This window comes from Mus pahari, chromosome 1 (assembly GCF_900095145.1).
Source record: "Mus pahari chromosome 1, PAHARI_EIJ_v1.1, whole genome shotgun sequence".
NCBI classification, from domain to species: domain Eukaryota; kingdom Metazoa; phylum Chordata; class Mammalia; order Rodentia; family Muridae; genus Mus; species Mus pahari.
The window spans coordinates 138,786,857-138,797,841 of record NC_034590.1 but is presented as its reverse complement, the minus strand read 5'-3'; the positions used below and the strand labels follow the sequence as shown (position 1 = coordinate 138,797,841).

General features: G+C 40.2%; 1 protein-coding gene across 1 annotated transcript in view; it reads right to left on the bottom strand.

Annotated features, from left to right (window-relative positions):
• Window positions 1-759: 759 nt before the first annotated feature.
• Window positions 760-10,985, bottom strand: part of Vldlr (very low density lipoprotein receptor) — a 36,700-nt gene continuing 26,474 nt past the window's right edge. Inside the window, exons 11-18 of the mRNA XM_021212964.2 lie at window positions 9,599-9,717; window positions 8,881-9,020; window positions 8,448-8,589; window positions 7,141-7,287; window positions 6,150-6,233; window positions 5,736-5,816; window positions 4,795-4,964; window positions 760-3,688 (exon numbers count right to left, since the gene is read on the bottom strand). Of these exons, the coding sequence (XP_021068623.1) occupies window positions 3,653-3,688; window positions 4,795-4,964; window positions 5,736-5,816; window positions 6,150-6,233; window positions 7,141-7,287; window positions 8,448-8,589; window positions 8,881-9,020; window positions 9,599-9,717 (919 nt within the window). The 3' untranslated portion in view covers window positions 760-3,652. The remainder of the gene's footprint in view (window positions 3,689-4,794; window positions 4,965-5,735; window positions 5,817-6,149; window positions 6,234-7,140; window positions 7,288-8,447; window positions 8,590-8,880; window positions 9,021-9,598; window positions 9,718-10,985) is intronic.

Genomic DNA, 10,985 nt, shown 5'->3' with positions numbered 1-10,985 from the left:
CCAGATACTGTGCTGAGCTCTTGGACCCAGCTGCCCATCTGACTTTGCTCCCAAGCACAGCCAAAAAGAAAGCCATCCTTGAAATATCCCAGAGTTACTACCGAGCCCATACTCCCCACACTCTTCCTGTCTCACACTTGTCCCAGGGTCAACACATACACACAACAGGGAAACATAAATGGATTCTAAATCTGTGGCCCCACTTCATTCCCGTGTCTTGGAGGAACCAGGCTCAGAAACACTAAACAGATGGAAGTGACACTGTAAAGAGATGGGACCTCTGATCACAACCCTCAACTTAGGAGTCCCTAGTCCTTAGGGCTAAAGACTTACAATCGGCTCTCCATTGGTAAAGGTCTATTGGAATGAGATTCCTACAAACATGATTATTATCCTTTCTATGAAGCTCTTGTGAGCTTGAGACCCCCATGCTGGATGTGAGAAAAACCAAGTAAACAAACAAAAGCCAACAACAAAACCCACACAGACTGTCTCATCTTCAGAGCCATTTTCCTTTCTCCTTGAAAGCAAGACACTCTTGCAGACTTTTTTCCATTTCTGGAGTCTGACAAGCTTAAGAGTCTTAGAATATGGACGAAATCAGGACACAGGTCTTAGTCTTCCCCAGGAGGGCAAAACATCGACTTTAGAAATGAAGGGCACAACATCTGAACCAGGAGCAGCATGTTTTTTGTTTTGTTTTCTTTCGTTTGTTTTGGTTTTTGTTCCTGAAATTAGGTGTATGATTTTTTTTTTAAAAATTTGTTTGCTTTGCCACAGATAAAAGAAAGTATCGTGATGTTCATTTGGGTTTAAGGGAACATACTGTTCTATTGGGAAAGATTTTACTAGGGAACAATGCTAGGAAATCAGTTCTCTTTAGCAATGTGATGCACAGGAAGCCCACTGGCATCTTTGAGGGTGGAGGGAAGACAGTTAAAAGCTAAGATATGGGTGGGTCTCAGATTTCTGCAGGGTCCATGACTGAAAAGCGAGTCTTATAGGTCACTAGTTAAGCTCTTTAAAACCTGCCTGCTCACTTTTGAGAGGGGATATCCGACTTCCCATAATAAAAGGAATCAAGGCAAGTGCCCAAGTGAAAGCCTCAGAGAATTAATTTTGTCCCCCCATTTACCCAGATCCAAAGGCTCACAAAGAATGCCACAGCTTCAGAGTAACTGTTAGAATATTCTAAATGACCTGGTGATGTGCAAGGCCTGCATCTTAACAAGGAGCACACAGCTTGCATCAACTTCTTAAAGTTTTTGACTGAGACTTGGCTGAATTTCTTTACCAGGGTCCATAAATCTGTTGATTTTTCTCTACTTTGCAGATACTTCTCAAGTTCCCAGATATTCCACTCACAGTTGTCTCATGACAGGCTTTTTTAATTATAAATATCCTTTTTAGGATTTGATATTTCATACTTTTACCCCTTAATGAATTATCTAATACATTGAGCCCTAGAGCAGTGGTTCTCAGCCTTCCTAATGCCATGAGTCTTTAATATAGTTCCTCATGTTGTAGTGACCCTCAATCATAAGATTATTTCATTACTATCTCATAAATATACATTTGATATTGTTATAAATCATAATGGAAATCTCTGTTATGTGACCTCCCCAACCCCAAAGGGGTTGCAAGCCACAAGTTGAAAACTGATGCTCCGGAGACTCAACCAACTCATGTCAACCAATCTCATATAGAGTTCTTAAGGTCTTGTTTGGGTGATAAAGGCCAGGGTTCTCATCCCTTGTGAACTATTATACACTGAATCAATTAGCAGTCTCACCAGATAACTAGCTACTCTAGCAATACTCAACAATACTCGGTCAATATTTAATCACTTCTTTTTTTTATAAATGACTTTGTGACTTTTAAATTACAGTAAGTTCTACCTAATGTTGGATTTTTACAGAAGAGACAAGGTTTTTCTGTTTTCGTTTTTAAATGAAATGACCTTGACTGTTTTTTTCATCCCAAGGAAGCAGCAACTTCTTTCAGTGACCACTTCACGGTGGAGTCAGAGCATCTCGTCTGAGTTTGAAGCTTTGTGTCTTTCTTCCCTTCCAGGAATCTTGAGACTTCAGTCAGGATGTGATGGCCAACATGACGGAAAACTCACAAAACCTTCCCTTGACACATTACCACTTTTTCATCTCCAACTCCTTCTCTGTTCTCCACGTAAAGTTCCACAAATTCTCCACAGAAAGATCATCTATCTCTACACATTTGATGCCACCGCACTGACAATTTTGAATACATTACAGTTTTACCCTCCATAAAAGCCACATCAGAATAGCTATTGTCAAACTTTATGTTATATTCAAAGTACATGAAGAATTTGTGAAAACTGTTTTCTGGTCTGTATTACTGGGGTTTCTGATTAAGTAGGTTTGGGGTGAGAACCAAGAATCCCCATTTCTGTTAAGTTCCTAGCCACCCATGCTGCTGTTCCTGGGACAGGCTAAGAACCACAACTTCGATTGTTCAACAATGCTGCCTACCTAGTACCCTTCCTACCATCTTCATAGTTAAGACAGGCCAGACTCTTGTAAGAATAAAGCCCTTTCCCATGCCATAGAAGGCACTTGTCTTTGACCTAAAAATAAAAATAAGAACATGGACAACAAAGCAAGAAAACTCATGAGAATCTTGGCATGTGTTTCTACATCATGGGAAAAAAAAAGTAAGAAAAAGAACTCTGTTAAAGAAAGGAATTTTGGGAAGACCGTGTCATTTATAAAATAAAAGTACATAGGCTGGGTGAAGTGGTGCAGAGGCTGAGGCAGGAACATTGCAAGTTTGAGGCCAGCAAGGGAAGAAAGGAAGGAAGGAAAGAAGAAAGGAAGTGATAGATTTGGGGGAACAAATATTAAATGGTACCTAATTGTTTAGCTAGTTCTTAGTTGTAAAAGATACTAGCTCAATGATGGGCTTAGGTATACAACCTCAAGAACTAACTTTAGCTTAAATGTTTAGGACATTTGGTGCCACTGTTCCCAGAAGCTCATCTTAGAGGAATAATCCAAACCATGGTTAAGCTGCTTGGTTTAATTTTTTTAGCACTTGAAAAAAATGTACAGTAGTTTGAAGTCAGTCTTTGCAAACCTCTACAGAGGTCAAAGATTTCATTCATACGTACAAAATTAGTTACAAATTTTTTTTTTTTTGGCAATTTCATCTTAGTAACCCGTTTTATCCTATTGCCATTGTCCCAACCATTGAAAAAGTTTACAATAATTTACATAGAAATATCTTCAAAGTGCTTAAGAATAGTGATTGTTCTCTGGGATATGTACAGGTGGCCTATACAATGTATGTACAGGTGGGAGTCACTACAGCACAAGGTTCATTGCTGGAATATGGCTTTCTAGGGAAAGTGCATATTTGGCCAGAGATGGCAATACTGTCTAGGGATTCAAGGGTTACAGATACTTGGTAACCACATCCACAGCTGAAGTAGAATGTGGCCAAGAATATTTACAAAAGTAATATAAAAATGATCAAGTAGACAAACTTGATCCACAAAAAGATATCTTGATGTTCTTCCAGATGGGAGGAAGAAATGAGACTTCAGCGCTGGCTCTGTGACCATTCCAGAGTTGGGCGTTATTGGTATAGACCTCATAGATCAAGATTTGTTCAGAACTCAAGCCAGATCATCATCTGTGCTTACAACTGATATCTGCAGAGAAGAAAAGGGTCCAGGTGAGATTGGTGGTTATTCTACGGAGTGGACTTTGCTTTTGAGTAGATCATTTAAAAACTGAAAGAGTTGGAGGTCAGACACATAACATTATTTTTATTTTTTTTATGTCCCCAAGCTGAAAAATCTAAAATTCGAAAGGGGCTTCCAAGTCTGAAATTCTCTGAGTATCACCATGACACTACAAAAGAAAAATTCCACATCTAACCTTATATTATTGGTTGTGGTCAAAATGAACATACATCAAAATATTGTGTAAAGTATATATTTAAAAAATGGATTTTGTGTTCAAACTTCTTATGTATGCAAAACCTTCAAAATCCATGTCCCTCTTTTTAAAAAATATCTATTAAGTCTGAACACTTCTGTCACCAAGTATTTTAAATAAGGGTTATTTAACCTGTACCTACTTGGTAGGAAAAAAGTTTGACTGATTCTGTTTATGGATTATAAATCTTAAAGACAAATGTGAAAAGATATACAATATACACTGAACATTATTCCCTGTTCCACCAGAGATCATGCAAGGACACTGTTCCTGTTCATCATGGTTCATTCAGCATGGTCCTGAAGTGGAGGCCAAATATGTCTTTGCATTTTTAGTGGAAGAACGAGTGATTGCTGTTGTTGCTCTTGTAGAAAGCTGTCTCTCTGGGTGGGATGGAGCGCCTCTCCAAGGAAAGCCCTTATTACTTTTGGCTAATTGAATCTTACTCAAGCTATTGACTTTCAGTCAACCCCTCTATCCACAATTCTCATATGTCCACACTGATTTACCTTTAGGTATTCAGTATTCAAGGAATCAAAGTTTAAAAAGGAGCTAGTGGGTTCATACACTATTCACATGTCATTTCTATAATCTAAAATAAGGCCAGGTAGGACTTACCTCCCCTTCCTCTGTGGGTGAGATGCTTATTAACTGACTGTTCTTGTGGACCAGACATTTAGGATTTAACAAGCAGTCATTGGATAAAATGTCTGAGATTTAATGATCCTTCCCAGCCCAGGTAGCCATAGCTAGTGATTCTAGTCTCCTTGGGAAGCAACTGATGTCAAGCCAGTGAATATAGACAAAGTACACTTACTGCTGGGTACGTGTGTCCTACAGAAGCGCTGTGTCTACCAATGTCTATCGACAGGTCCTCTTCAGTGGTCTTCAAGTACACGGGATTGTCAAAGTTCATGCTTTTCATGTTTTTATGTTGCCAATTCCTCCACATCAAATAGCCACCTACTGCTGCCATCACTAAGAGCACTGATTAAAAAAAAAAAATCAGAGGTGACTAAGTGAAGTCTAATGTTTATGGATCTTTGGGAATTAACACTAACAAGAGTTCCATGTTTTAGGGAGCTTGGACAACTAGAAGTTGGAGTATAGATGAGACCAAGTTTGGAAATAAATTCAGCCCAGTGGTTGTGTGAATCTTTGCACTGGAGTGGGGGGAAGTATACCCAGGGAAGTATAGAGTCCTGAGCCTCAACCCAAGGCCAGCTACATAAAAAAATTACAGAAGCCTTTGGTATGCCAGTCAAGTGGTTCTGGTGTGTTAGGTAAACCAGTAAGCTAGGTCGAAGGGGAAGGTAAAGCAAAGTGCCTTCAAATTCGCATGCTTGAAAGTGGCTTTAGAGATTCTTTGCTCTGAGTTTGAAAATACTTAACGACTTTTAATTTACTCTTCATGAATTCTACAGCTCATTCAAACAACATTTGACCCTTTGTGCCTCTCCTCTTTGTGAATGATTGTATACAATAAATGGGACTAGAATGAAACCCTTATTAGAGATACCTCCTCTAAATAGAGATAAGCAAGGTTAACGAGTCCAACAGACCATAAGACCTTGTAGATAACTCATGGATGTTCACCACCAAGGGAAAGATGACACTGAAGAGAAGGTGCCAGGTAGGTGAGGACGTAAATGGAATTCAGTGTCTCAGGTGTTATGACAGCAGAAGAGGCCACTGGAAGGTGGCTGTAGATGAACTAAAACTGTCCGTAAAATCTATACGAGAAGCAAATATACTTACAGAGAGGAAGGATGGCCCAGGCAGCTGAAGTCCCTTTGGGGGGAACACTGACTTCTGATACTGCTGTGGTTACGTTGATCCCTACAAGGACATACAAGGAATCAGTCTATAAGGATTTGAATTAAGACTTGGACATCTACTAATTAGGTAGAGATCCTTACACCTTTGTACATAATATCGATTTCTAGTATCCATTATAATTAGATATCAGAAGAACTGAGGCTTATAATTATTTGAGTTACATTAAACCTATAGGTTGAAATAAGTCAAGAGACATCCAGGATATGCAGGGTCTAAATCTTTGGACTTTAGGCACACGTAGCCAGTTGGGGCAGAACCAGTAGTTAAAAGCTGCACTCATTATTTAAGCGGCAGTTAGTTGAGATTAACAGTTTGCAGGGCTGGACCCAATACCTCCAGGAACCAGTCCACTAGTTCGCAGAATGTCTGTTGTGTTGATATCTTTTGTCTCACTGTAAGTCACAGGAGTTGAAGTACCTGGATTATAAAAACCAAGAACCTGGTTAAGGCCAAGGTTCCTGAGTTGCTGACTGTGTAGTCCAGAGAAGTAATGCTGAATGGTTTATTTTAACTCCAGGTAAAACGACAACCCACTGCAGAATTAGCTTGTAAAGTGGACATATCTGAATGGGCAGAGATAGCCCGCTTTGTGCAAGAATCCAGAAACCTAGGCATACTTTGGGCAGGGCTGTTAGCATGTGGAATTTGACAACTCAGAAAGATTCAGACAAATGGATTCCTCTCATGAAATCCCGAAGCTCCTGAAAGGTTCTCAAAACTACTCTAGCGTGCAATGCACACCAGGGGGTCTTGTACCTATTTTCTAAGAAAACTAAGTGCTCATTACGGTACTACACAATGAAGCTAATTAAGACATCCCTATGTGAGCTCCTTGCTTACAATCAGGAAGTTCAGCTTGCTTCTTAATCAAAAGCTGAGAACAAACTCTTAAAATTCAAGCTCAGGCTATCTGTGGGTTTAAACTTGTGTCATCTACCGAGGCTAGTAAGTATCCTGGAACCATGGCCTCCTTACTTAAGTGCCTTCCTATATCTGTTTAGCCCTCTCTGGAAGACTTTAATTAGCTAAAAGTTGACTAGCTCAGGGGGTGTTATAGAGCAATGGGGAACAAGTTAGCATGTGGTACATTGACATTTCTGTCCCCTCTAAACTCAACTGATGTTGAAATGGGTCACAGGTGAGCTCCAAAGCACAGATAGAATGAATGCCTACCATACAACCGTAATACCTAATCACTTATTCTGAAATCAATTTCAAAGGTTAGCCACAACAGAGTCTCTAAAATCCAGGTAAGTTGTAGCTGGATGTCTTGTAGTTCTCGAGTTCTATGTCTTGTTTGGGGTTGAAATGCTGAAAGCCTTACTTTGACACTCTCGTCCATTTTCTTCAAGATTGTACCCATTGGGACAGGAACAGGTATATTTTGGAGAATGGTCATTGATCTGTGGTGCTGGCAGGCAGAGATATTCACATCCTCCATTCTCCATCTCGTCTTCACACCAATTTTTACCTAGTTGGGGAAAAAAAAGTCCTTTAAAATAAGCACTGTAGTGTTAACTACCTGTAGTCTCCGTGGAGCTTATGCCTACGCTATCAGTTCTTCAAGTGAGACTAACATCAAAGAAGAAGGTGGTATCACTGGTGTTGAATGGATATCAATCAATGTACTGGAAATGCACTCCTAAGGATACCTGATTCAGAGGCTTCTTGGAAGTAGAGTAAGAAAGAGTTATGGGCAGGCGTGAAGAGATCCAGGCCTGGCTCATACTGTTTATCCAAAGCTCAGAGCAAAGAATCAGAAGAAGGAGACAAATAATAATTTCCTGGCTTTATATAGACTTACTGCTACAAAATGTAAGGGAACTCAGCCACAGAGGGGTGTGAGGGTCTCATTAGATAGACAAGCTGGTGTTCTGGGCGAGAGAAACCATGACTAGATACAATTGATAGCTTGTTAAATCCTATGTAAGATGTGTCATGGCGGAGAAAAAGGTGTTACAGATTAAACTGTGTCCCTCCATAAAATTTGCACATCGAAGTCCTAACTGACAATATCTTAGAATGTGACCTTAGTTGCAGATATGGTATTGATAGAGGTCATTAGGATAGGTATAGACTTCAAGTATCCAGTGTCCTTCACAGAAGATGAACTATGGGTACAAACATGTACCAAAAGAAGATGTGAATAGATGCTGTTGGGAAATGGCCATCTTCTAGTAAAGAAGAGAGGGGTAGAGCCTTCCCTCAAGACTCCAACAGGAACCAAATTACCAACACCTCGACTTTATACTCTTAGTTTCCAGATTGTGAGATAGCAAATTTCTGTTGTTTAAGGCATGCTACAGCAAACCTAGAAAACTAATCATGAGGAGTATCTGTGGCCTGTAGGTTACCATGGAAACTGGCACAACAGGAGTAGCAAGGAAGACCCAGAAGATGAAAGCTATGCCACTAGGGGTTAAAAGGAGCTAGGAGCTAACTCTGAAGCCATTTCTTTAAGATGGCTGGAAGGAGATATCAGGCATCAAGTGTGGAGTTAGGTCTAGGGTTCAAGAGGACAAAGGTTCCATTTTAAAGGGAGTTGAATTGCTAAGTAGCCAGTAAGTAGTAAGTTCGGTATCATAATGCTCCTTTAGAATGGTCTTTGGGGAGTGGGCACCTCCATGTTACCTGACGGCTGGACGAGTTCATGGTAGACAATGATGTCCTGGGCATCATTGAGATTGTTCACTAGAGTGGCCAGCTCTGACCCAGTGAATTTATTGGCACCGTACACTGCTTCATTTTCTCCATCTATCCAGTAGACGCGGTCCTAAAACAGAACCCTGCAATTAGCATGTAGACCCAAGACTGGCACAAATCAAAAGCTAAGGTTATCATGATTTACTTGACATTTAATGGCGCAAGGTTACTGAATGATTCTCTGACATACTGACTACAAGGGGTAAGAGACTCAAGTTCTTTGTGGACTTGGCATCTAATACATACCAGGCTTTAAGGACTTAGTGTCTAATGTATACCAGGCTTTAGGTAAAGGTTTTTCTGCTCTTTTCTCTAGAACTGTTTCACAAGTATCCACGTAGACACGAGGCACGATTCTTACCTCAAATATGGTGAGTGCAAGAGGATGAGCTAGGAACTCCAGAGACTTGAGCACTATCCTACGATCTTGACCATTCAGGTCCACACTAGAGAGCATGTGCAACTTGGAATCCAGCCAGTAGAGGCGACTTTTGACAAGGTCTAGGCAGCAAAATAATTGACATGATATGAGCTATTGCTGCTCTGGTTTCTATTTAAAATACCCAAAGAATCTATTCTACTTTACGGTTTCCTCTCTATCAGGAGTTCTTAATGAGGACACTATAAATACTTGTGAAGCCACCAAAAGAATATGTGTCTGCATTCCCTTTGTGGAGGTCAATGGGATTTCTAAGACTCTCAGTCATTGACTCAGGATCTGCTACATTAGAGAGAGGAGGCTTGTATTTTGTATTTCTTCCAAGATAATTCAGAAGGAAACAGTTACAAGTTAAACAGTTATCCAGGAAAGACAAAGGCACCTATGCCTATAGTGTTCCATATGAGAGCCCCAAAGATCCAAGATTCCCTGAGTTTCTGTTACATATTAGATCAACTGGATAACAAACCAGCCATCTGGCACCCATAATTTGTTAAGTCTGCCATGTTTCTTTAGCTACTCTCTCCCAAAGTTTCTGCTATAGGTGGAACTAGAAGAATCATTTCAAATTTATAACAGGCATGCATTTAAAAACTATGAAGGTAGTTAACTAGTCAGTGACGGGGAAGGACATACATACCGAGTGTAATTCCATTAGGCCATTGGATGTCCTCCGTCACTAGAGGACGTCTATCAAATCCATTCATTCCTGCTTTTTCTATTTTAGCTGGCTCACCCCAGTCTGACCAATACACAAAGCTGGGAAGAGTGAAATCAGAAAAGTGCCTTAATGGATCAGAAGGAATACAGTTTTATCTTAGAACAAAAGCTTAAAGAATGAGCAGGAAACTCTTAAGCTTGAGGCTCTTGAGATAAATGCTGATATTTAAGACTCTAATTATGTTTTGAGTGAATTAAACTTAACAGTCGGAATTCACAAGGCTTGGAGACACAGCTCAGTGGTAGAACATTTGGTCCACCATGTGTGAGTGAGGCTCTGGGTCTACTTCTCCGGACTATAGGAGACATAATATAATTTCCAAGTCATAGCCATGTTATTCTGCATTGATCTGATATGTAACTATCAGCCCAAAGTACCATTTCCTTTTCAAAGGCACATTCTTTCAGAACCATGAAGGAGGTCTTTTTCTGTAAGCTCTAAGAAGAGCTTAGGGATTATGTTTTAATGACATTCATAGGGACCAATTGTGATCACTACAGTCAACTATCTAAGCAGCCTGCCTCAGTGAAACATTTTGACAAAAATCTGTTCCTCTCAACTGAACTTTCACATAATCTGCATTTTTAAATTGAAGCCTTTGAGGGGACAGGGTTATGCAAATCCCATTTCCTGCAAGTCCTAGATTTGAGGACCCAGAGCTAACCAACTCAGTAAAGTGTTCTCTCTCTCTCTCTCTCTCTCTCTCTCTCTCTCTCTCTCTCTCCCCACTCCCCAACTCCCCCCCATCTCTACACACGACACACATACACACACACACACACAGACAGAGAGAGAGAGAGAGAGAGAGAGAGAGAGAGAGAGAGAGAGAGAGAGAGAGAGAGAGAGAGGGAAGTTGGGTGGGCAAAGGGTTCAGATATGGCTTTTGGCTTACATACTACATGAAATCTAAAGCATTGCTAATGCCACCAAACAGCTGGCTTAAGAAGGAGTGAGACTGGGAGGGCCCATCACACACAAGAGCTGCCCAGGGATGCTCCATATTTTATCATTCACAGCATTTTTTTTATTAGTACACATTCATTATGTATCATGATTGGTTTCAAGAGGATATTTTCATTCAAATTTATCCGGGACACAATGGAATTTTATTTAGCCACAGAGAAGAAGAAGAAAATTGTGTCATTTTCAGGAAAATGGAGGCAACTGTAGGTGATCATATTAAGCACAGAAAGATGCCAACAACAAATATCACCTTTTCTCCTATTTATAGATCCTAGACTTTATAAAGATAAATTGATAAATTGTGTGTGTGTGTGTGTGTGTGTGTGAGAGAGAGAGAGAGAGA